The 27,452-nt window shown below is 41.1% G+C and overlaps 1 protein-coding gene across 4 annotated transcripts in view; it reads left to right on the top strand.

Moving 5' to 3' along the window:
- Positions 1-27,452, top strand: part of MAP3K20 (mitogen-activated protein kinase kinase kinase 20) — a 169,089-nt gene that overhangs the window by 107,189 nt on the left and 34,448 nt on the right. For 2 of the 4 annotated variants that reach the window (XM_048214164.2, XM_044381475.3), the window contains exons 9-12: positions 4,164-4,238; positions 9,037-9,143; positions 16,106-16,241; positions 19,931-25,562. In XM_048214164.2, the coding sequence (XP_048070121.1) occupies positions 4,164-4,238; positions 9,037-9,143; positions 16,106-16,241; positions 19,931-20,314 (702 nt within the window). In that variant the 3' untranslated portion in view covers positions 20,315-25,562. Of the gene's footprint in view, positions 1-4,163; positions 4,239-9,036; positions 9,144-16,105; positions 16,242-19,930; positions 25,563-27,452 lie in introns of those variants that run through there. The other 2 variants (XM_026492542.4, XM_026492541.4) reach the window with 1 other exon arrangement.

The following is a 27,452-nucleotide window of genomic DNA, read 5'->3' on the forward strand; positions in this document are numbered from 1 at the left end:
TCCAAGAAAAATCAGAAGAAAGTTTTTTAAAAGCTAACTGGACCCTCCAAATAGGTATAAGGAACAAAACAGTATTTTAAAATAATATTTCGTCTAAAGGACGGCAGAAGAGGTATGCATCTAAAGCACTTTCAAAACATGAGTATCCATCAAGGATGGTTCAAGTGGACAAGAAAGATGAATTTAGAAGCTGCCTTTGGATAGCTGGCTTCAGGGCCGGGAATCACCCGTAACCAACCTGGAGAACCTCCTTAACATGGACAGGAGGAGGCTGTCACCCTCCCTTGCCCTCAGGGGTTCCCTGGAGCACAGGGTACTGTTTTATCCGTGGTGTGAGCGGACAGTCCGCTAATAACCGATAGAGACCACCCAGGTACCTCCCCTTCTAGACACAGAACAGCAAGTTCAAGGAACCCCACATGGCGAAACAAGTTTTCTCAACTTTCTCCTGAACTTAAGGAAGACTGGGTATTACCAGGCTACTTACCTGTCTACTCTCACTCTGCATGATATTTGTCGAAAATATGGAAATTAAGTTTACCTGTACTTTCCACTGTCATCATTCTCAAAGGAGTCCTCATTTCATCTCACAAATGTAGACACGTGTTCCCAAACCAATTTTGTTGACATAACATTAAAATGATTGCCAAGTCTCCATATACAGAACAAACTGAAGGGGCTGCTGGAGGGGAGGTGGGCAGGGGATGGGCTGAATGGGTGATGGGGACTAGGGAGGGCGCTTGCTGTGTTGAGCACTGGGTGTTGTACCTAAGTGATGAATCACTAAATTCTACACCTGAAACTAATATTACACTGCATGTTAACTGGAATTTACATAAAAACTTGAAAAAAAATGGCCAAAGGTTTATTTCATTTCATAATACAATTGAGACTTTGACTTAAAAATGATTTACAAAAGCCTTTCAACTTCTAGTTATTTCATTTATTTTTACTTCGGAGTACCTTGGGTTCTTGAAAAGAGCAAGCTGGATTTTTTTTTTTTCTAAGCAGGCCTCATTTAAATAAAGAATGATATGTTTAAACTTATGGTGACATTTTAAATGTAAGCCAGTCACCCTAGAATGCACCTATCTCCAAATATTAGAGTTACCTTTTCTTTCTAACTTTATATTTTGACAGAATTAGAGACTCACAGGAAGTTGCAGAAATATTAGAAGGGATTCTGTGTATCCTTCATCCAGCTTCCCCCACTGGTGAGATACAGGTGAAGGCCAGTAACAAAACCAGAAGGTTGACACTGACACATTATTCTTAACTAGACTCTAGACCTTATTCAGTTTCACCGTTCAGATTGCTCACTGGCTCCATAGGAAGATCCATACTTTCTAAAAATACCTGAAGGCGTTTGCTTCTCAATGCTTAATAATGAAATAAGGCCTTCAAACAATAATTTTTCCTAACATTAAATCCTATTAAAACTAGATACATAAAGCACCGTTAAAGCAAAGACTAAACCCTTACAGAAGTCATGAAATTAGTAGAGTATTACTAACAAATTTTGTAATTCTTATAGACGTGTGTCTTCATAATTTCTATAAAACTCATTTAGTGGTCATTCAGAATATTCTGACAGCATAATTTCTATCTTTACAAGTACTTAGAGTCTCATAAAATGTTTTGTTCTAAGCAGCAAAACGGTGTTTTTCTTTCAGAGGAGCGTGCACGGCACACCTGCGTGAGTACGGGGAGGGAGAGGGAGAGAACCCTAAGCAGGCTCCCCGCGGCGCTGCGAGCCCAGGCTCCTCTCAGGGCCCTGAGAGCAGGACCTGAGCATTTTCTGTCACTTAACCAAACTATTCTTAATAGGCACCCCAAACTATTAACAGAAATCCTCAAAACCTTAATCCATTGTTGACTACACTTTGGAAAAAAGAGAGTAAAAAATAATTGACAAAAAGTCATTTTTTACATCTTACGTAGAAAATGGTGCAGAAGCAGCATATGCTCCTTAAAAACTGCCATGCCTGATTTCGTGGTTGGGAAATATTTTCATTTTAAATTTGGAACTTTTAAAATATTTAAGTTTTAAGTAGTGTGGCGAATCCGTTGCTAGTATCTGGTTATCTCAGGATGTTCTAATGCGTTGGGAATGCCCACGGTTCTGTAATCAGGGCTTAAATACTTTGCATTTTCTTTTAAAGTCCTTTTTACTGCACCCAAATAAACCCTTACATTAGTGTCTGAGTCTAGATTTAACTGATATTTGACCATATGAGATAATTTAAAATAATGATGTCTTCTTTCATCATGTCTCAGATGCAGTAGCTGAAAAGTGTTTCAGTAAGAAAAGATGATAGAAAAGATTAACATCCATCCGTATTCATCCAGGTCACATTTCAGTTCTTAGAAAAGTGTGAAAAAGTTATATTGAAAGTGTTCCCTTTTACGAGAAGTTACTTTGCCGTGGGGTGCATTCAGCTGAATAATCGCAATCACCTTGTTTCTCTTAGTTGCCACTCCCAACCAACCGTCTTATATAAATATTTTTAAAAAGTAAACACCTGATTTTCCTTTTGATCTTCATCAAAAGGATTCCAGTTCACATTACAGTAAAATGAGTACAGCTTACCAGATCTCCTCTATCCTATGTAATCAGTTAAAAAAAATGTTTAGCATAGCCTTTAACTTGGCACGGGCTGTTTTGTTTAAAACTTTCAGGTTTTATTTATTTTGGTTTATTTGGATTTTAAGGTTATCTGTAATTCTAAATACAGATCATCTGCTTCTTGCCAGGCCAACTCTTCTAGTTTTCTCCATAGTCTCCCCCAGATACAACTAAATTCAGTTTCAGTTTTTTATTTGCAAAACTGCTTTGGTAAGCAATACTGCGGAATCCATCTTCTTGGTACTTCTTATTGCAGGGGTTCTCAACTCTCACACCCAGGCCTCTCTCGCTAACAGCTCTGTTCACGCTCCCTCTACTTCCTGGAAATGAAATTCAGATGTAGTACAACGTACCCACACACATTGTATTTTTAAAGTCAACATAATGCTCTAATTAATATAAAGAAGAAATAAATATCTATTACAGTGTATAAATGCGCAGGCATGACCGCAGGAGAGGAGAAAATGGAACAGTTTTAGAAGCTTGTACCTATGGATAAGCAGGCTTCAACAGCTACAAATGCAGAATGGAGTTGAATTGTATCAATGATTCCGGCAGCATGAGTAATGCTGTCGTAGGTGACTTTTTCCAAAAATCTTGGTAAGGTTATGAATAATGCAAAGATCAATCTGCCCTTGATTTATTTTATTTGGCAGTTGCATTCTTCGTTCATTGCATTTGAAATCTGCTCAGGATATACTTTGTTTATTATAAATCAAAGAGAGTCCAGAGCCAGAAAATGATTAAACCTTGTTGATTGCACGGGGGCATCTGAAGTTTGCTCGGGTGCAGGGGAGTACTTAGGGATTTACAACATAGTGAAGGATGTCCAGCATTCTTGACCCGCTCCAGGTGCAACTCTCCAGTCTTTAAAACAAAAATGCCTCCATAGATCTCCAAAGAGCCTCCTGGGGCATGGCAAGTTCTGGAGAAACACTCGTGTAAATTGTTGGAACGGGAGTGATGTGCACGTGTCATCTTTGTTGTATCCAGCCCTTGCACTGGAGCCATAATGAGTCATATGTCCGAGCATCGTATTGGCCAGTGAGAAGAGGCGGTCTTCTTTCAGATGAGCTCTGTGACGGTCTGTGCTGGAGACGTTTGCAGAGGTGTGATGCCTGCTGCCACAGCTGAACTGCTTTCCTAGCTGCCTGGGCCGCTCGCCTATTTCATAGCCGCCAGTGCAAGAACAGTGATAGATTTGTGCGTTTCGAGTTCCTACTTCCGTTCCACCTGGCCCTTCTCCTACTGTAGTTTCTTCTAGACTCGAGTGTACGTTTCATTGCATTTGTTGTGCAGAACCCGACGTCTCCATCCACCGGGATGCCTTTTTTAGAAGAACAGTATTAAAAGTGTCTTTAGAGATTAGAAATGATGAATCTAAACATAAATTCTCACCTGCCATCTTATCAATCAGTGGAAGCTTTACATTTAATGACTTGTTTGTGCTCTTAACGTAACTCTTTTATGAACTTTCAGAGCGTTTGCCTACCTTCATGAGTAAATCCTTGTGTTGTCTTTCCTTTCTCTGTGGTAGAGATTAACCATTCCAAGCAGCTGCCCCAGAAGTTTCGCTGAGCTGTTACGTCAGTGTTGGGAAGCTGATGCCAAGGTAAGTCAGTTTTTTGGTTTTTTTTTTTTTTGGTCGTTCAGAATTCTGAAATTTCACTTGTTTGGCTTTGAGTTTTTAAAACTCGGGGTAATGAGTCATTACAAAGCAAAGCTGGATTGCTACTCCTGGGGCCCCAGATGGATTGTTAAGGCTCTCTGCTGCTATCTGCTTATCTTGATCCTTAGAAATTCATTACTGGCTCTTTCTTACAGCCCTCTGGCACTCTTGATTCAGCAGAAAGAATTGCATTCCATTGCTTTTAATCTTTAATAAGAACTGTCGCACCTTCGTGTTCTAAAAATGGCCAGCACAGTGCTTATTACATGCCAGGCACTAGTCCCAGCACTTTATGTACATCAGCTCATTTATTCCTCAGAATAGCTCCATGACGTAAGTCTGTTATTCCACCCATTTTACAGATGAAGAGTCAGGGCACACAGAAGTTAAGTAATGCTCAAGGCCACTGCGAGTACACGGTGAGACTGGAGAATGAGCCCAAGCGGTCTGAACCAAAGACCAGGCCGGAGTAGTCCTTCTACAGAAACCCGATGCGTACTCCTTGTCCAGATTCATGATATCTTGAAGCTATCACAATAGAGTTGGAGACATTCCAAAATTTAGACTTTCATGTGGTTATCACATTTTAGCATGAAGGCCCATTTCCTTTCCCTGCAAAGATCATTTTAAAAGACTCTCACATACATAAGGAAATATTTATGGACAAAATGATAGGCGAGTCTTGGATTTGCTTCAAAATAAAATGAAAGGAAATAGATTAAACAATATTGGCCATGATAATTTTTGAAGCCGAGTGATAGGTATATGGAGGCTTATTACATTGTTCTCTCTACATGTGTGTATGTTTGAAATTTTTCATAATAAAAAGAAAGTAAAAAAAGACCCTCACAGATTAAACACTTGAAAGAGGAGACAGATCCCAGAAAGGAACTATAATTTTATAGTTCAAATTTGTCCACTTTTTCCTGGAAATAGATATATTGCAAACTGACATTTTAAATAGAGATCTAAAAACAAAGACTTCAGAATGGAATTTCTTCCTTAATTTAAGGCCAGTTCCAGTCTGGCCCCCAGGAAGAGTGTGTACAGAGAAGAGGCATGAACAGCCGGTGAGTTTGAGTACTCACCACGCCCAGTCACACAGGTTCCCTAGCATGTGGTTCCACCACCATGTGCGAACAGCTCAACACCGAGGACAGTAGCTCATACGGTAGTGCGGCCGACAGAGCAGCCAGGGACGCCGATCTGAGGCCCCTCGGCCCCATGTGCTCCCCGTTGGCTGGGCTGGCCTGTGCTTTGTCTTGGAGGAGTTCGTTGTGGGGCCTCCCAGGTTTGCACATTTCACCTTTGCCCCAAGAACCAGCAGCCTTAATCTTTGCTTTCACTCTTGTTCAACAAACTACCTTTGCCCCCTTTTTTTTTTTAAAGGAGAGTCTGATATTTACTTAGTATTGTTTTTTATTAAAGAATTTAACATTTTTGAGTTCTGTGTTTTTACTTAGTATTGTTTTTATTAGCAGTCCATGACAGAGTTGCACAGGTATGGCATGGTCTGCCCTGCCTCTGTTTAGGTCCTATTATTTTAGTGTATGATTTGCAGAATATGCGGTTTTGAAGCATTAAGAGAAATGCCTGCACTTTGCAGCTAATCCGGCAGAAAATATACTCAGATATTTGCAGGCCTGCTCTAGAACATTTATATTTTTAAAATGCTATCGTACTACCTTCTCCATACTCTACCAGTTCTATGTCCGTTGTGGCATATGTAGTCATTTTGGCAGTATTTCTTCTGCTGCTTAAATGAAAATTTCACCTGAAATTATCTGCATTGAATTAGATTAATGCAACTAGATCCTTTATAATTGCAGTTATATTTCAGTATGCAAAGCAGGTTTTGAATTTCTTAATCGGAAACTGTACTTCATTAATTAAAATTCTAAGAATATACGTTTATGGTGCATTAATTAAATGACAGTGTAAACACCTAACACAGGAAGGACATTAGGCCTGGTGTTGACGCCATGAACGTGGCACATCTTTAACACGTAGCAAGCTCACCCTGCTTTAGGACGAGCAGAATCTTGTGTTCTGGCCAGGTGAGGTCAAAAGAAAGTTTAAGATTGATTTTTATTGCCTAAATTCAAGGCATTTTATTCTGATATAATTAATATATCCCCCCTGTATTTAATTATACACCCCAAACTGCAGCCAATACTTCCAGCTCCCGGGGCTGACCTCCAGACCCTTACACACCTTCCTTCCCTGGCCATGCCCTCTTCTTTTCTTTCCTCCCCTGAGGACTTTGTTGGCCTTCCTTCTCTGGCTATTCTGTGTGCCCCAGCCCATACTTAGTCCTCCTTTTCCTAAGCCACAGTCCGGGCTCCTGCCTTACCTTCTTACCCTGTGCAGTTGTATTTTCTTAAATTACAATTGCTGGATCTTCTTCCTACATGGACTGCAGTCTCTTTGAGGGAACAGAGCTGCCTGTAGCACCTCACAAACACTAAGCAGAGGCCCAGGGTGGTGACTAAAGTAGCCCGACCAAGACACATTTTAGTTCTCCTGGCTGTTAAGAATGTAGCAGTTCAGCCAGTAGCGGATGCCAGGCCTGTGCACACAGAGCGAGCTGTCATTGCCTACAGACTTTTCCTTCTTTTTTTTCCCCTAGCCCTTAGCTTTAAAGACATAGATGAAAATATTCAGCTCACCTATAGAAAAATGTTCTTTTGTGATGAGGAGGTGGAAGGGAATACATGAGAAAGCTGGTATTGGGTAAATGTCAGGTCATGCCAATGGCTTATACCAGGTGCTCAAAGTGTTTTATCAAAGAGTAGAAGGAAGTAAAGGATATTGTTTGCAGTTCTAAAATGGCATTTCTAAATGGGGGGGGGGGGGAAATCCCCTGAGTTTGGTAGGAAGTAACATCTTACCCTCATGTGATAAAACATATTGAAGGCTTTAAGAGCCTTGCCCCTGGTTCAGAAACTTGCTTCGTGTGTGATACTGGGCAAGCCATACTTTTCTGAGATGGGTTTTCCTTATCTATAAAATGAAGATAACAGGTAATGTATATAGATGCTTAATAAATGGTCCTAGTTATAATTTTTTTAATGTGAGCAAAACCTGCATAATACTAAAAGAAAACCTAAGCCTGGACCAAGTGCTGTGTTCTGTAACCATAGTATTCATAAAATATCATTAACCACAAAATTCTACATTGTTGTTTTTAAAATGTTCACTTTGGTAATTTCCATCTGAGAGTATATTCTACCTATAAAATTGAGGTTTTTCTAGGGATACTTGTCACCTAATTTCAGAAGAGTTTTACTTCAGGGGCGCCTGGGTAGCGCAGTCGTTAAAGCGTCTGCCTTCGACTCAGGGCGTGATCCCGGCGTTCCGGGATCGAGTCCCACATCGGGCTCCTCTGCTGGGAGCCTGCTTCTTCCTCTCTCACTCGCTTGCTGTGTTCCCTCTCTCGCTGGCTGTCTGTCACATAAATAAATAAAATCTTAAAAAAAAAAAAAAAAAAAAAGAAGAGTTTTACTTCAAGAATGATTAAATGTAGGGAAAAATATTCCTTAAAAATTTGTTAGCCTCTCCTGTTGTTTTCCATGCAAAATGAAAATCCTGTATTTATTATATGAATTCCTGTGCACAGTTAAAAATTTTTCCTTTCACACCCTGACACATAGTAAGAGGAATTAAAGTTAAAAGACAAAATATTTTTCAAATTTTCTACTTCAGGCATTCTGTTATTAGAAGGCTCTAAAGGGGGTCAGTGACATTTAGCTATTTAAGCCCTCTACTTACACACACACACAGGCACACATTCCCTTAAAAGTGCAGTAAAGGCAGAACTCAATCAATATCCCAGTTTTATATTCCTGAGAAATGGAAAAATCGTCCTTCTTAATGTAGGAAGCACTCAAGTCCTGAGAGCAAGCCACCTCAACATTGTTCCTTGTTTTGTGCTCCTAAATTCAAATGCATGTTTTAATTGCTGCAACCGTAATTTGCTCAGAAATGGTATAATTATGAGGCGCGATGAAGAGAGAATGTGCATCATCCTTTTATTATCTTCCTTCCATTTTTGTTTTAACCTTTTGTCTCACCCTTGGCTGGAGTCTAAAGAAACCGACAAATACAGTTACTGCTAGCTAAAGAAGTGTGCCTAACCGCTGCTTTTTCAATTTCTAGTAAACAGTACCTTAGAGTTTCCCAGCTCCAGAACGAGTTATGATGTGGAATAAACACTGAGAACAGTGAAGTTAAAATGGCTTGAAAATTGGGGAATTTTTCTCTGAGCAAGTGGTTGAGACAATTTTATTCTCATAGATTAACTAGGGTTTTCCCCAACATTTTATTATAAGAATTTTACAGTGAACAACGGTATACTTACCATCCCGATTCTACCATTAGCTTTTACAAACCTGCTGTATCCCATAGGTTTTTAAAGGACTTGCCTTTTTCCCTTTTAGGAGTCCTTAATCATACGCAAGAGAGAATTGGTACTTTCCTCACCTGGAGGAAAAACTGTAATTATACCAACCGTAGGCCCCACGATAGAAAAATGACATCTGAGTCTGTTCTCACAATTTATTGAACATAAGGAATTTGGTCCCCTTCAACCTGAGCGGTCTGACAGTTGTGAAGTAACTCGATCAGGACATTGCACGCCATTTAGTTTTGTTGTGCGTCGAGCTTATTGCTGTGCTTGTGAATTTTCTCTTCGAGACCTCCTTTCTTAAGTCCCAACAAGTGATGATTTTCTCTTCCTCAGAAACGGCCATCTTTTAAGCAAATCATTTCGATTCTGGAGTCCATGTCAAATGACACTAACCTTCCCGACCAGTGTAACTCATTCCTGCACAACAAGGCAGAGTGGAGGTAAGTAAGCCTTGCGCCGAGTCATGGCCTCCGGCTTTTTTAAAAAGACCATGACCAGCTTCACTGAAGAAGGGAACTAGTGAACTTGAGGACAGCCCTGGCTTCTAAGCATAACTTAGAGTTTTGTTTTTTATGTTACATTATTTTGGACATCTAATAAGTCCTCCCTTTCATACATAAACAAAAAAGCAATCCTCTACGCTTATACGTCTAAGTATTTGGAAAGAATATTGAATTCACATCTTCTGAGGCAAAAGATAGTTACCAGACATTTCTCTGTACTACACGGTCCGTGTACTACAGAAGCCTTGGCCTCTGTCCAGTGAGAAATAAAAATACTGTTTGCCCAGGGATTTGCAGAGTACTGTATCTGTTGACGGAGGGGATAGGGAGACTATAAAAACACTTTTAAAAGAAAACTTTTGATGTTCTAAATCCTATTAAATTTTGTCAAGTGTAAAACAAACTTAGTAATGAGAGAATTGTATTGTGAGTGGGAGAAGCAAGCCCGGGACGAGACAGTCGAGCCAGGTCACGTGTTGCAGGAATATAAATAGCATGTTTGGGAGCAGACATTATTCCTCCCTGACTCAGCAGAGACTGAAGTAACTTCTCTCGGCTCCCATAGCCACGGCGGTAACGCGACGCCTTGCGCCACCTGCTGATGCCCAGGGAGTACTGCACGCACTTGGAAAAGGATGGAGTTGTTTACTCCTGTTAGTAGACGTTTCCTTGGGCTTTCTGTTTGATAGTGTTTTACAATAATAGTATTATTGTAAACTGTTATTAATATTATAATATTTATTTTTATTCTTTTGAAATCTCCAGGGCCAATGAGTTAAATGAATTTTTATTTAGGGAAACAAAACACATACTGTCTGAGTGTAGGTATGACAGGTTTTGTCTGGACTTAAATAATTAACAAAACATGTAATAATGTTGTTTCCTACAGTAAGAGGTCAGTGCAGATCTAATCAAATGACTCCTCTTTTCAATCCATGTAAGGGATTATTCTAGTACAAAGACTAACATTTCACAAGACTCATGAGACCCTTTGTGCTGACTTCAGCAGTCTTACCTTAAGAGCGTAGTTCTGCCTCTTAATTTCTGGCTTCTGGTCCCTCAACAGATGCATATTTCTTCCTCGTTCAGAGCCTTGCAAATGCAGTTTCTTCTGTATAAAATTCATCCCTTTCAGTGGCATACCACCCCTGACGCCCGCATCCAACTTGGCTCCTGTTCATCATTCAGACAGCAACTGAAATAACATGTCTTTAGGGAAGTGTTTCTGACCCTGGATGATGAGGTTCCACTGTATGTGTCCGGACAGCATCTCCTTCATAGCCGCGACTGCTATTGGAATGACTATGTAATTCTGTAGTTTGTTGTTTAATCTCTCACCGGCTGAAGTGTAAAAGGGTCAGATCATCTCTTTTGTTCATTACTGTACCTACAGCATCTAGAATGTGCCTTGAACCCAGCAGTGGCTCAATAAATACTCGGGGAAGGAAACACCACGGGGGTAGTAATATTAAAAGACATTACGCTATTACACAAGAGAACAGAAATACGTAAGCTAATTTGTTGACTATAACAAGTGTGCTTCTGACATTCACTCATTCGGATAGTCCGTGAGCCTCCGCGGGGGCAAGGTGCTCGTGTACTGTGCTGTGGTGATCGGAGCACCCCCAGCATGGACTGCGGCGTCTCATGTTGAACTACTACATATAAATATACAAGTAACTTTTTAGGACTATTTTGATAAGTATGATGACAGAGACGTACTGGACATCTGAGACTGTACAACCACGAAATCTAATCTAGTCTGACAGGGGAAGAAAGGATTTCCTGAGATGCTGTTTGATCTGTTCTCCAAAAGATCAGTGGGATTTTAACATTACTGTTGATACCCTTGAGATACAGTATCTCAGATACTATATATCAGAATATAAGGAGGGAGTTGGTAAGTTTTCTATATAAAAATGTGAAAGCTCCATATGGCTAAAAGCAATACCCATCATAAACGTCCAAGACAAATGCCATACTGCTACACAACCTTTTCCCTATATAATAGCTCAGCGGGTCCAGAAGTTTTTGGTCTCAGGACTCCATTACACTCTGAAAAATGATTGAGGACTACAAAGAGCTTTTGTTTCAATGAATTACATCTGTCAATATTTACCATACTCAAAATGAGCATGGAGAAAAAAATGTTAACATGTAGTTATTGATTCATTGAAGAAACAATAAATCCTGCCTCTATATTCAGCCTGTGGCTTTGCCACCTATCATGAATTCTCTGGAAAAGTCTGTATGCTTGTGAGAGAATGAGAGTAGAAAAGGCAAATCCTGTATTAATGTTATTCTGAAAACCAGTTTAACCTCTGGAATCCTTTGAAAAGCTCTCATGCGTCCCCAGATCACACTCTGAAAACCGCTGTAGTAGACAGAGTTACTGTCTTTAAAATAACATTTTAATTATGATCTCATTCTAAAGGAATGAAAGGCATTTCACAAAAGGAGAAATCAGATGGCCAATAAATATGAAAAATAAGTAACTATAAGGGAACATTATTCATTTACCAGATTGGCAAAGATTTACGTTATGAAAATATCCAGCATTATGAACTTTCTATATGTTGCTGGTGAAAATACTGCCTTTCAGACCCTTCCATCACTACCATTTTATCCCTAAGAAAATAAATGGAAAGGTTGTACAAGAATGTATGGACACCCGCTTATTAGCACGGCGTCGTTCAGAATTGCAAACTGGACTGGCAGTGCAATAGAAGATTTTTGGGTTTTTGTGGTTTTTATGTTTTAAAAACGGATGATATCTCCATATACAGAATAGATGGAGCCATTCATGATAATACAGATCTGACAGATGATTTAAAAACAGAGGCTAGGGTCCAGTATGACTGGGACGATTGCAGTTTTTGTAAAATAAACTTACATATATGTGGTATGTGCACACAAAGTATCAGAAGGCCCCTGTTAGCAATGGATAATGAAATTATGAGAGAGCAGTTTCTTTTTGGATATCTTTACGTCCTACAAACGTGGACAGTTGAAAAGATGAGGAAAATAACGTTGGTTAATAGATTAACGTAGTTTAGTAAAAAGCAAACAGTTGCCTCGCTGGCTTCCTCCTGGCTGTCTTTCAGGAACTAGTTAATCCTGAGAGCTGGTGAGAGAAGACCTAGTCATCTTTACCCGAACCACTAAGCCAGTCTGAGAAGTCGCAGAGCTGTTTTAACTGAACTTGGTTAAAACCATGGCGGTAATACTAATAATAGTATTAGTCAAAGTAACAATACACACAGCTGTCGTTCATTGTATTCTTACCAGACGCTTGCACATGGCAATCCTGACTCTTACCACAGATGCAGAATCTGAGGCCTGGACAGGCTGGGTCACCTGTCCACGATCACACCATGTGAGACCGAGCCAGTGCGTGGTCTGGCCCCACAGGCCCGCGGTGACACACCGACTGTGCAGTGCTGTTCGTGGACCCGTGGCCAGTGCCACGCCTGCTGCTCATTAGCTTGCAGAGTTCACTTCCTTTGAGCAAAGAGAAATACTATAGAGCACGATCGTTTCGGGTTATGATTAAGGCAAAACATCTACCCCACTCTATGCCACATACCGAAAAGAATTAAATGCATTGTCAGATCATCTGGATATTTCTAAGAACAACACAGACTGTTCTCTTTCCCCTTTTTGGCTGGGGTTTGAAACCACATGACTAGGGTCGAAAGCATGTGTAGGAAATCTGGTGTTTCTGGCAAACGCTTGTTTTCTGGTAGAGCTTCCTTACACATAGACCCGATGAAACACCCTGTTTTAGAGAATTAAATGATTATTCTTAAAATTGTTTTTAAAACTAGGTTATTAAAAGCCACATAAACTGTGTTTTTTCCTTTGACCTAATAGATGATAGGAAAGAAATCTGTCAGGCATTTCCTTGTTCACCATATCTTTTAGCTTCTCTCTCCTTTTATTGACTTATTAGCAATAAGAGCAGTGAGTATTAAGAACAAGAAATGTGTCACCCTAGTGATCGTGTCTGCAGTTTTCACTGCCCCGTGTGACTGTCTACAGACCTGTGGTGATCCGCACTGAGCGAGTCGTGCGGTGCTGGGACGGCGTGTTCAGAGCTGGGCCTCTTGGCAGAATGTTTGCTGGCTGTCTTCCTCCTTGGTGATCAGAATATTCTCGCTGTGGCATGCCTTGTTCAAAACAAAAAACAAATCAAAAAATGTAACCTCTGCGATTTGGATATTAGCACAAATCGTTTACTGTATAGCACTACTATACATTCTCTCTGTCTATCGTCACGTGTGATACGGCTCTTTTTACAAATTGACCTTAAAAAGATAATTCCAGTTCACTCCCTGCTTTTGGCATTTGGAAAATTGATACGAGGGGAAGTCAACCTTAGTTGGGTTTGAGTTAAGGAAAAAACCCATAATTTTCAGCAACTAAAAGACTTTTTTAAAACACTTCCTAGAACAGGAAGGTGATCCACATGCATCACGATTTGATGCAAAACAACGCGTGCGCCACGCAGGGGGCAGTGAGGGCGCGGCTGTCCTGATGCCCCGGTGCCCGCGCCGCCTCCAGCCCCCGCTGCAGACGCGGGGCGCCCAGGGGAGCAGTGCTGGACGTGCTCAGCCTGAGCACGGGGGTTGAGGAAGCACACTTTACTCAGTGTTTGGTTTTCCGTGTCACAGCTTTCGGCTTAACTGTTGATCTGTTTTCCGGAAGGGCTCACAACCACAGTCGGCTCCCAGAGCTGAAACTTAGCTTACGAGACGAGTGGGCTCGAGTGTGCCGGCCCTACACCGAACAGAGCCGGGGCACACTGCGTCTGTCTGGCAGGGTGCGGGTGGCCGGGCCAAAGCACCGTGCGGACAGCAGCCCCAGGCCCCGGCCCTCTACCGCCGAGCGTGCCCGGCTCTGCTGCCTCCTTCCGTCGCCCGCTTACCCCCCGATTCCCAGGGTGGCTCACCCTTCCTTTGTTACCAAAGTTTCACCTAAGTTTTTCCACAGTGATTTTCTCCCCTCAATCCTCCATCTGGAAAATAAACACAAACTCATCTGTGAATGAGCATAATACTCTTGTCAGAAATGCCCAGAAATATAAAACGTGGATTTTATGACCGTCGTAATTCTGGAAGATTGCTGATTTAGTGCCTTTCTTTAGGGTCTGTAGTGTGACTCTACTTCTGTCATTGTTCTTTTCAAATGGCACCAGGAAAAGGGCGGGGGTTGTTGACAGCAGATGCTTTTACACTCACTCGCGACCTCCCTGGCCCCGCGGTGTACCTTTCAGGCAACTGGTGAAGTGCCAGGCCCAGATCCAGACCCCCCTCAGGAGCTGTTCCCTGTCTTGGATGTCGCCAGTTAATGCCCACAGCTTTCTTGTTTTCATTTCGTTCTCATCCACAAGGGCACTGGAGTAAGCTGCCCGTCTAGTCTAATTTTCCCTGGAGACAAATAGGCAGCTTTGGGTTACACATATCCATTCACTTACGTCTGGGGCAGTACCTCCCATCGTCAGGGTCCCAGCCAGCCTCACGCCGTGGGTCCGGCGGGTCTGTCTCAGTGGCACCCGGAAGCAGCACTTACAGCTAACCTTCAGCCGTCAGCTGCTTCCAGGCCTTTCAGACCCCCAAGGGAAGGAACTTCCAGCTACTGAGACACACACACACTCACTCACTGTGACGGCCCTGAAGGAAGAAGACAGCTTGTGTTGAGCCATGTCAGCAGTTCACTTTCTACAAAGGACAGGTTCCTAGAACTGGACATATCCCCAGGGGTGAGCTTGGTCAGCCTACAGAGAGACTGAGGTGGGAACTTCCCAAAAAAAAAAAATGACGAGACTTTGAAAGAATCTTAGAGTTCATCTGGCCCACACTTGCCTGTTTATAAAAGTCACCTGGGTCTTTTATTAAATAACAGAAATTCCTAGGCCCCACCCCCCTACTGAATCATGAGCTCTAAGGAAGGGGCCTAGGAATCTGTGTTTTGTTGAGTACTTGTTAACAAGCTGCCGGGTAGTTACTAGGATCAGGCCGGTTGGGGAACCGATTTAAGATAATCGTCGCCCCCTCTAGCAGAGGAAACCGGGTCAATCAGTTGATGAGGCACCCAGCTAGGGAAGAGGTGAACGTGAATTTGCTGGCGATGGGACATGGAGCACCTAACCTGAATATCATTTTCCCCATCTCTTTATATGGGGTTAGAACCCGTTGCTTGGGGTCATGTGTAATAGCGCTAAGCTGTACAGGGCTACTTGAATGTCAGTGTTCGCTAAATAGCGAGACCAGCACGTGGCCCCATAGCTTAGGCCCTACCAGTGGGTCTCCGATGCTTCGTTAAGGAAGGACTTTGCACTTTTCCTAAACTAGAAACTACCTCTTGATTTTGTAGGATATGACAGATTTCTTATTCTCCGTTCTTATTTACTGTTTGGTTTAGAAGCACAAGTTTTTCCAACCTCACAGAGAAAAAGGATCTGATTTATGGTTAGGGAGTGGGGGACAAATAGGAGGAAGGTGGTCAAAAGGCATAAACTTCTAGTTACAAGATACGTAAGTCCAAGGAATGTAATGTACAGCATGACTACAGTCTAATGTATTATGTATGAGAAAATTGTTCAGAGAGTCTATCTTCGAATCCTCATCACAAGAAAAATTTTTTTTTGCTTTTTCTGTATGAGATGATGAATGCTAATGAAATTGATAGCGGTCATCATTTCACAGTATGTGTAACTCAAAGTAGTATGCTGTACACAAACTTCCAGAGTGGTGTAGGTCCGTTATATCTCAATGAAACTGGTGAAAAATAAAAGCACAAATGTTAGCCTTTCACACTGATGAAGCATTCTGATGAACCACTAAGCGCTTAATAACTCGTGAGCAAAGCTGAGACTTAAACCAGTCATCTCTGTGCAGGTGCGAAATTGAAGCAACCCTGGAGAGGCTGAAGAAACTCGAACGGGACCTCAGCTGTAAAGAGCAGGAGCTCAAAGAACGGGAAAGACGTCTGAGGATGTGGGAGCAAAAGCTGACGGAGCAGTCCAACACCCCGGTGAGTGCTCCCAACAGGGTAGCTCAGCCCCCCACTTAGAAGATGGAGCCTAGCGGGCAGCATGGCAGCCCTCTCCCCGCCCCCCGCCAAGCTCCTCACTTTCTGCCTTCTGCCTGCACGGGAAAGGGGCTGCGTTTACACGCAAGCAGCACGCAGATCTAATTTCAATTAACAAAATGCCAGAAATTTAAAAGAAAAGCTTAGCCTATTTCTGGCTCTTTCTCTAAGAACTGTTATTGTCAGTGTGTTTGTATATTAGAATTACAAAAATAAAATGCAGTGTATTTTCATACCATCTGTTAGATCTCCAGAACATGTGCCTAAAGGCTGATTAACTCCATGGAGTCCATCAGTAATTAATAAGCATAAGGCCAAGGCAGCTAGCTGTCTAAGAGTCTTGATGTGGCAGAACTTAACCAAGGTTTCCTTCTAAAAGAAAGCAAACTTAGTGACATATAAATGACAAGCATTAATATTCCTCACTCGATGTAGTGTTATAATCATTGCAGCAAAAGATTAGAAAAAGACTTCCCTTGGGACAAGGCTCCAGTATTTACTACACTTAGGAAATACCTTGGTTTTCTTCCAAGTCTTCTATTTAGAGGAAAATAAAGATTCTTTTTAAGGATTTCGCTAGTTAAATATTTAGCTTGCGCCTATATCCTGCCATGATATATTAAAGTCTAATCAAATTTCAGCATTCTTCCCTGTTGTAATGATTTATCATTTCAGGAATTAAGTTTATCACTGGCTTTTTCAGGGTTTTTAATGGGTAATGTTTGTCCACTTTAAAATCACAAGTAATGGTAAGATTAGAGGTAAACTTGTTACATATTTTAAATTCATTTTTGATAGTTGCTGTGGCAGTTATACCAAAAAAATACTTAAGTGCCTTTCACTTTATGATCCTCAAAAAGCTTTCCTATTTTTAAAAGCCTTAATCTTCATTAAGCAGCCAGTGCCCAGTTGCAAAGCATTTTCCAGTGCCTAAAGAATAAAATAGTTTGCCTCCTTTTCCAGTTCATGTGGAGAAGCGACCAGATATCCGAAAAAGGGAAAAACAGTGAAGTTAAATGTTTATTATCAGATTTAACTTTTTCCAAAGTGACTCTGGCTGTGCAGGGATTTCCAAAGTAAGAACTGAATTGCTATACAAAAGGCTGCCATGGGACATTAAAAGGTTCCACATTTGTAAGTAAGTTCAGTGAATTTAACTTGCCCCTCGAGAAGGAGGTCAAGGGAAGTCTCCTGTTCTGGTTGAATTGGTACCAACCAGCAGACTCAGAAAGCACTGCCCTAAGGGTCTGCAAGGAGCACTGCTTCTCCCAGAGCTGAGCAGAGTCAGAAACATGGCTGTCTCCTGAAGGCTGAGAGGTGGGGTTTTTGGTTCTTTTTTTTTTTTTTTTTAAGTACATTGAAATCTTAAGCTATAAAGCACTGCATGGCTTGACTCCTTCTAAATGTAGCATTGTAAGAAAAAACTTTAAACTACCTATTACAGTATGCCTTAGAATCTTTCTTTGGTTTATTGGCATTAGTTTTGCTAAGAAATCGTGGGCTGCCTTGCACACATTATTGCTATTAGTAACATAGTTGTGTAATAAATAATGAAACCATAGGGGAGTGCTCAGTAGGGTGTATGCCTGCATTTTAACTCCAGAAAACTTTCTGTAAAGGAACCGCTCTGAAGGCTACCATCTAACAATGGACAGCATGAAGCATGATCTCAGAGATTTTCTTCCTTTTTTTTTAAACCTACGAGGCTAAGTTTTCTTTCTTACAGTATTTGCTTTTTAATGTCTCTTCTGCTTAGAGCTGGTATTTCTGAAGGAAAGTTTGTGCTCAGGTATTTCTAAGTAGGTATTTTCTTTTATCCTTACATCAATTTCTAGTTGACTTTAAATGAGGTTTCCGAGAGAGAAAGATAAAATAAACCTTTTAAAAAGAAAGTAGCTGGAGGCTTAGGCTTTCCGTGTGTCTGTAGCCTCATCTTAATTATAAAAGAAGTTTAACATTTATGTAACTTCATAAAAAATGGAATTATTGGATTTATTTCAAGGAAGGACACTATTTTCTTTCCTGAAATGAAAACAGTAGTTGAAAGTATTTGGGAAGATGAATTCTCCAAACATAAATATGAACAATGTTTATTTTTTAATTGTTGTAGCTTGATGTAAAAATTTTCTTTTCGAAATAAAAACTTATTTGAGAGACATCTGTTGAGAATTTAACATAACGTGAGGAAGGACCTATGAAGTAATAAATCAGCAACAAAGCGCTCCCTAAGAGAATCGAACAATTGAAAACAAATCTGAAAAGCTGGGAAGTTTGGCTGCAAGGAAAGTAATATCCTGTTTCCAGTGTTAAAGGATATAAAGCAATTTTTTTTCTTCCATATAACTGGTACCGCTAAAAAGCAGAAGCATATGAAGTTCTTATTGAGCTAACAACTTTGGAGATCTTTTCCTAATAGAGTAAAATATTTTTAAAAAAACTCAACTCCAGGGGGCGCCTTGTCAGCTAAGTTGGAGAAACATGAGCCTCTTGATCTCTCGGGGTCATGAGTTCAAGCCCCACACAAGGTGTAGCGATTACTTGGGGGGAAAAAAAAAAGCAAGCTTAAAAAAAGAAAAAACCCAAAACTCCAATTTAAAAATTAGGAAATTGGCCTTAAAATATATCTTTACACCCAGGATGTAAAGATTATCCTATATGTTACCTGTACATTGTTTATCATAAATTTACCAATATTTAAGCAACACCAAAAAATATAAGCCTCAATTTGCTTATTCCTCAAAAGAGGAGGCAGTAACACTTTTTAGATGCTGACGATTCTACCTCTGAAATGAGTATGATCAACATTTATGGGGATAGGTTAGCTGTTCAAAATAATTACGTAAGGTAGAAAATAGATGTCAGTATCCACTGTGAGGGGGGAATTCCTAGAAAACAAATTCTGCTAAAAGATGAACACTTAGAGAATAGAGCAAGAGGTAACAGTCTAAATTAATGCTAATTTCCTCTCCTCCCAGTTCTCATTTGTATTTACATACTTATTACTTAAGTATTAGACATCTAGAATTTGTTCACAAGTGAATCATAAGTTGCATAACTAGTTTTATATCTAGCTGTAATAAATAATAAACGGAAACCAGTGAATTCTAGACTCAGTTTTAGTTTAGAGTCAAATAGTAATCTAGATAAAAAGGAGATTAATGGCCCAGAAGGGTACTGACTACTGAACTGCTTTCATGCCTTCTCTTTTATTCTTTGGTACAAGGTTTCCTGATTTTTTTACTTGAGATTTAATCTCTACTTAATTTCTTTTTTAAATTAATAGTTACCTAAATGTTTCTGTGAAAGTGAAATTGGGAAAAATTAAGTGCAATCCTCGAAACTAAGTGAAATGAGGGCTTAAAACTTGCGACTTGCTTCCCGTTTGAAATCTGGCCTGCTGTGATGCTTTGCAAACTTTGGGTTGTGATTTACTCCGTCATGTACAAATGATGGCAAATATGCTGGAGCCAAACCTGCCATTAAACAAATTCTCACCTAATTCCCCACATTCATTTATTTCACTAATCATTTACCTTCTGTGCGGCACCCACTAATTTTGTGGTATCTATTTCCTTTATTTAAATTGGTCCTAATTTCTCTTTTTACTTCTGTCCTTTCTTCCCTCATGATAGCTTCTCTTGCCTCTTGCTGCAAGAATGTCTGAGGAGTCTTACTTTGAATCTAAGACAGAGGAGTCAAACAGTGCAGAGATGTCATGTCAGATCACAGCAGCAAGTAACGGGGAGGGCCATGGCATGAACCAAAGTCTGCAGGCCATGATGCTGATGGGCTTTGGGGATATCTTCTCAATGAACAAAGCAGGAGCTGTGCTGCATTCTGGGATGCAGATAAACATGCAAGCCAAGCAGAATTCTTCCAAAACCACATCTAAGAGAAAGGGGAAGAAGGTCAACATGGCCCTGGGGTTCAGTGATTTTGACTTGTCAGAAGGTGACGATGATGATGATGATGACGGTGATGAGGAGGATAATGACATGGATAATAATAGCGAATGAAAGCAGAAAGCAAAGTAATAAAATTGAAAATGTTTGGAAAAACGAAAGAAACTTGCTCAGTCTGTACAACAACCAGTAAGGAGGTAGAAAACTAATAAGCACCGAATTTTTAGGCCAATCACAATTCTATGACAGTCATTTCTTTAAAGATTTTACTTTTTTTTTTCCTGCTTACAGACAAATGGGGGGTGGGGGGAGTTAAGCCAGAAAGGTGTATTTACTGAGTCAGCAGATGTGGTGCCTGATTATAGAAATTTGTGATTCTATCACAATATAGTATTTTAACTAACTACATTCTGGCTTTTTTAAACAAATACTTTAACGTTTGTATTGGATTTGATTTATTTAATTGCTTAAGAAGACTTACATTTTGAGAAAGCCCTCTTACCTCCTCATTCTTCTTTGACACTGATTTTCCTGTAACACACTACATTTTTTTTTCTTATGGTAATACACTGTACTGCCAGAAATAATTGATAGTGACTACAAAATCTAACAATAAAAAAATTGAGATGCAAGAAGGCTATAACAAATACTCTTCAGAAGTACCGAAATGCCAAGAATTTTCAATACTTAATGGCACAGCTACTCACAGTAAAACCTGAGAGATGATCTCAACGGTACACTGGAAGAAGACATCCTCTAAGTTGAAACCAACAGCAGATGTTGCAGGCTTTCATACCAGCGCTAGCCCTGGAAGCTTCTGAACACCACACTACCATCTAAGCTTAGTTTATAAAAGGAGAAGGAGATGGTCTTGAAGAGCTACTTGCAGGCAGCACGAGTGCTCACACACACCCGCTCTGCACCCCCACTGGGGTGTGCGTGTTTGTTCTCCCGAGGGGCAGGGGCGTCCTGGGTTCTAAACAGGTGTATAGAGGTTTTAAAGAGGGAACTAATGATTCTGAAAGGAATAGCAAAGATAAGTTATACTTACTGAGACAGAAGTACCAGATGAAGGCTTCTTTTTATATCATATCCAGCCTTCCAGAGTTGTCTTTTTTTTTTTCTTTGAACCCTGTCTCAGCCATGCCAGTGTTAAAGGGAATGTAGGTGCCGCTCCGAAAACCTAGTTTGCCAGAGAAATAGTCTCGGAATGTTATCATATATGTCAAAGCTTGTTTAAACTATAAAACACTGATTAAAAAGACCACAAAACATTTGTAGTCCTACACACACACACAGAAAGGCAAAGGCACAAAAACTTTTTTCAGCCTGTATTGGAAAGAAGTGCCATTCATTTGACTATTAAACTAAAATACTTCTGGTGGGTCTTTTTATGGGAAATTTAAGAAAGGATATCATCCTAGATATTATCTAATACTATTTCCAAGTATATTCAGTCATAAAAAGCCTCCTGAAATTTGAAACATGACATGCTTCTAATCCCTATTAACAGCTGAAAAATATCACAAAACTATCAGTTCGCTGTGGCAGCTTTATTTGGAGAAAGATAACTATTAAAATGTTCTGGGTGTGAAATGTAGAACAGTCTCTCTACCACAGTGATAAAGAGAAGAATCTAGAGTCAAATTGGGATTCAACACTGCTGTGCAATCTGTTAAAAATTATTTAACCTCTGTGTGTGTCTGTGCTCATTTTTGACATGGGAGTAATAACAGGACCCACTTCAGAGGATTCAAAGGATTATTGTAGGGATTGAATGAAATAATACATGTAAAGCACTTAACACAGTACCAGGCCCATGGGAAGTGGTCCATTAATTTTAGCCAGTGAAAAGATACTAAAAATATAAGTAGTTACAGTAACCTGGAAAACTAAGCGATCAATTTCAAGTCATGTTTGTTGAGTAGTAGGAAATGGAAGTTATAAAGAATAGCTTTCGGGAAAGATAAAAGAGAACATTCTTAGAATATAAACTATATGAACAAATGTAATCTGGTGCTCTTTGAAGACTACGTACCTGAGGTGTTTGCAGGCCCTGCTACCACCCACAGACGAAGCAGAACCAGAACAGGTGGAGCTTTCCCTAGGGGATGGGCTCCCTAGGACCCAGTGTGGCACGCCTCCATCTGTGCAAGCACGGATACACGCGCCCCACTAGCTAGTGCCGGCGGCACCCAGGCACGGACACGGCGCAGCCAGAGACGTGCTCCCTCACTCACGCTGAGCCCCCCACGCAGAGCATCCGGGAGCGGAGCAGAGGGATGGTGGGCAGCTCCCAACTCCGCGGCCTGTCCTGGGGCGCGGTTGTCTGGCGACCAGCAGGAGAGAGCCAAAGAGGAAGCAGTTTAAAAGCCTCCTGCACATCTTTCTGGGTAAACATAAAGCCGTTTGTCCCACAGATATTCACTGAGCCCTGCTCTGTGCCAGGCCCTGTTCTAGGGACCCTCTAGAGGGGAATGTTCGCGCTCACAGAGCACCCACGCCAGCGAGTGGAGAGCCTGACCGTCAACAGAACAAATGCGTTATATGGTACAGAAACGTGTGACGAGTGCAAGCTGAAAAGGGGAGCAGGGAAGAGGATCACACACACAGGGGAGTGCTGCAGAGTTCACAGCGTGGGCACGGAAGGGAGTCTCTGGGCTAATTTTGGGATCTGTGCCTTTATGTAAGAATGTAAACCCTGTCTCATGTAAGAATCATCAACAAAATCAGAACATATAAACAGAATGACACTGACATTTTTCTTCACTTACATATAAGCCTATTGTAATTACACATAAACTTTGGTGCATTAATGAAAGTAGCCAATTAGGGCCAAAAGAGAAAGGTAACAGGACTCTCTCTACGCAGACTGAGGTTTACCATTAATGAGGTAGTATTTCCCCCATCTCTCAACCGCTGCCATTTTCCTCACCAGTATTCCAGAGATGGTTGTAGCCCAACACTCCACCAAGAAGAAACCTCAGGGATTTAGGATACAGCAGAATTGAAAGCTTCAGTGATAACGTTTGAAATTGTTCTCCACCTGGAATCGAAATTACCACACGGCATTATTTTACTCTCTGTTCCAAATCAGTGTCTTTCTATGGTTTTGAACATCCCTAAAATCTGAATCGTATAAACAAAATTTTAAAGTGGTCTCACTCCATCTGTGAAGATTATTTAGACTCTATTATTAGTTTTATTACTTTTTAAAAGATCTGTTTATTACACAGAATTTCTAAAGATAATTGTGCAGCTTCTAATTCACTTTTCAGATCAGTTTTTGAAATGGCAAATTATTATTTTTTTTTTTTTAAGATTTTATTTATTTATTTGACAGAGATAGAGACAGCCAGCGAGAGAGGGAACACAAGCAGGGGGAGTGGGAGAGGAAGAAGCAGGCCCATAGCAGAGGAGCCTGATGTGGGGCTCGATCCCACAACGCTGGGATCACGCCCTGAGCCGAAGGCAGACGCTTAACCGCTGTGCCACCCAGGCGCCCCTGAAATGGCAAATTATTGATGCTGGATGTATTTCCAATTATTTGACTCAAAAGAATGTACATTTATAAAGAGAATAATGAAAGAAACCCTAAGAAATTTAAAGATTCAAAATGGTAGTTGAAACTCTGAGTTGTGGTAATTAATTGTCAGAGCCATACAACTAAAAATATAAGTACTCTTTTTCATCTTTTTTTCTGTATTCATAAAGTCGAACGTACAGAATCTGAGGGCGCCCCACCAGCCACTCTCGTCTGGGGCCCCTCATGGTGTTGGCGAGTGCGGGGGCAGAGTCTGGGTGGTCACGGGGCCTGGGGGTGTGTTGCGTGCCCAGCGCCAGGAGCAGCCCTGCCCAGGGAAGAATTCCGTCCACTGTACCAACAGCGTTGGCCCTCCCTCCACTGAGAAATCTGCTAAACCTGGCAGTTTTAGAGTTCGACATCTCATTCCTCCCCCTAAACAAACTTGCTCAAGTCAAAGGATGCAGCTTCAAAATGACAACTACCACACACTCTGAATTGTATAGGTTGGTGACATTTATCTTAAATCCCCACTTGCGGAAAAATGGTTTCTTTCCCCTGAAGAATGCAGGTGGAAACTTTATAAAACAGCAAAATTTACCTGGGGGAGGGGTCACTCTCCTAGTACGCTACTTCCAAAATCAATAAAACACACATCACTGAGGGAGCCACAGTTCTGCAGAGCAGCGAGGTGACTTTAAAAGGACTCTCTGTTGAAGCAAAATCACATTTTAATATTTTACATTTAATAAGCCAGGGGAAGGGGCTGAAGGCACAGAGGCACATTTGTTTTGGATGCTCCGGGAAAGTGGAGGGCCAGCGTTCAGCCGGTGACTTTTAACAGGCAGCAGATCCGTTAGACCTCAGCTGAGGTATTCAAAACCGATCCGCGTGAAAATCAGGGAACCCGAGGTAAGATGAGGGCGAGAGGCAGGATGACTTCTCACAGCACTAGGACGGATATCACTTTATTTTTCAGCGTGCTCGCTGGAGCCGTGAGCATTTCATCAAAGATCATCTTAAAAGCTATTCTGACTTAAATATTGATACCCTTTTTGGTTTTCGGTAACACTAGACTCGCCACAGGCCTGTTACACCGAGCAGTGTCTCACCACACACGTTAGTAACAGAGCCTCGTTTTTCTATAATCAGGCACCTTTTGCTGCTTTGGAGTCAGACTGTTTTCCTGTTCCGACTTAAGCACTTCCAGAAGGAAGAATGTGTTCTGTTCTTTGGGTTGTGGCATTGCCTGCAGCATTTCTGTGATGGGGAAAATGTGTACCAGGGACTAGCGGCGATCCCTCGGGCTGCCACGGAGTTGCGCCCTGGGGCCTGGGAGGAGCTTTCTGGCATGCGGTTATTGACTTTACAACTAGCGTTGAAGCACCTACGTTGATTATTTTATATAATGTGCAGAATAGTTTATTTTTTAACGTCAGATACAGTACACTGCACATACTGCTTTTGCACTCTTTTAAAAAATTTTGTACTACATAGAAAATATTTATATTCTTTGAGTGTGCGCTTTGAATAGAGGATGGCATTATCACTTTTTTTTTTTTTTAAACAAAACCTTTTTCCTCAACTATTCTATTACAATGTTATTCTGAGCAAATCTTATGCCAAATATCTTGTATCGTGTTTGTATGGACGAACATTTCACTCATGTGGTAAGACGACCAGTTACCGATTTCGTAGTTGGAATTTGATATTCCAGCACACAGTCCACCATGTATTCAGAAATCCAAGTTGGTGTCATACATTTCATTTTGATGTGAACTTTTCTTTGCTTTTCTTTGTTTTAAGACTCCATTTTGCAATAAACGTTTTGACAGTAAATCCCTTTGTTATGTGTTGCTGTGTATATCAGATCTTCGTTAAGATTGGATTCCCAACGTCTTGGAAGGAATCGCTGTCACACGCACACACACGAATGTGGGGTTTTCTCTCCCGAAATCAGTTGGGTGTAAATAACGAATTTGTAAAGCGATGGGGCAGTCACGAAGTGGATTTTTTTTTTTTTATCCCCAAAGAACGAAAGGCTTAGAGCGCACCCTACGGCAGGTACACTGACATGCTAAGGAGGTACAGAAAGCGTAAAGGAAATGGTAAAGCACGATGTGGCTGGAGATCACTAACTTACCCCCGTCTTGCCCGATTCAAACCGTCTTGGAGCAGTGCCTGGTTCCAGCCTTCCTCTCACTGGTCTCTGCAAGCCTGGGGCACGAATCCTGCCGGAGGGATTAGCACACTGGATCTTTGCCTTCCCCTTGTCCCATCTTGATGAGCCACCCTCGGGGGCTAGAGAACTCTTCCCCTCTCCTTTTGACCCTAAAACCAAATACGTTGGTTTTGATTAGTTGTTACGTTTACAACCATGTAAGAAATACTTATCTATTTTGTTTAGCACACCATTTGGGAACTGTATACAAACCAAAACACTACACGTGCCCCACTCCCTACAGAGGCTAGTCTTGATGCAGGGGAATATTTCTGTGACTGGGTCTGTTGTTCCTTGCACTCTTCAAAAAAGTGCCTTGTTTCACATTGGTTTCTGTGATGGGAAAGGGAATGACACAGTTCTGCAGCTGTATTCAGCCGCCCTGGGAAGACAAGACTTGTCGTGTATTTTCTGTGATCAAATTGAGTTTTAGATTTTCTTCAAGTCATTTTCCTTTCTGCATCATTGAAGCAGGTGAGTGCATGTGATGAAGCCGACATATGTCAAGTATTTCAGAGGAGGAGAGGGGCAATCCTAAGGGAACTAGGGCACACGGGGGTAGCAGGGCACACACAGGATAGCAGTGATTTATACCCTTGCAGCTTAGCCATAATATTCAAACTGTACACATTCAAATACATTGTACTTGGGGGTGTTGTGGGTTTTTTCTTTTAAATCTGCTTTTCTCCCTAGATTTTAACCATTGCTAGAGAGAATGTAAGCATTTTAAGCAAAGCTGTTAAGCATTTCCCCTTTATCCTCCAACATGTCCACACTGCATGCAGTCTCCAGTGAGGCAAACATGCCCTCCTTTCCTCTTCTCCCCCACACCACTGCCGGTGTTTGGCCTTGTTGCTTCTCGCCCAGAATCACTTCTCTATCCCTTGCCCTATAGTACCCAGCTCAAGCCACCATGCCTTCCGTTCCCCCATCTTAGTCTATGAAACCCTTGCTTTTCCGTGCTAAACCCAGAGAATTGAGCGTTTTAGTAAATGTACCTTGCAGTTGTATCCATTCAACAATATGGTTCAACAAAAATTTACCAAGGATTGTATGGCAGGCACTAAGTAACCCGGCGTGGAGGTAGCCTTGAACTCCTCCATCTATAATCCATATCTGTTTCACCCCCAATTAAATTAAAAGCTGCTGGAAGGGAGGGGCATACTTTTCCTAACAGGGATTTGTGCACATGAGTTCAAAATATTTGCAGATTAGAAGGATTAACTCACCCACCCTCTAATTTTTAGACTAATAGGAAAAGCAACAAAATTCAACTTCTTTTCTTCAACTCATTCACAAAACAAATAACTGTAACAAAGGTTGAAAGACACCTTGCCATGTTATCTTATGAGCAATTCAACCATTCTGGCAAGGTAAGTTAGTTAAAGCTAATGGCTCTGGCCAACTTGAATTCCAGGCACCAGTTGTTGGGTTTTTTTTTTTTTTTCTTTTTTCAGATTCTGTAGGCATGTCTCATTTAGTCTATGGCCACGGGCATATACTGAAGT

The sequence above is a fragment of the Ursus arctos genome, unplaced genomic scaffold, assembly GCF_023065955.2.
Source record: "Ursus arctos isolate Adak ecotype North America unplaced genomic scaffold, UrsArc2.0 scaffold_1, whole genome shotgun sequence".
Lineage (NCBI taxonomy): Eukaryota > Metazoa > Chordata > Mammalia > Carnivora > Ursidae > Ursus > Ursus arctos.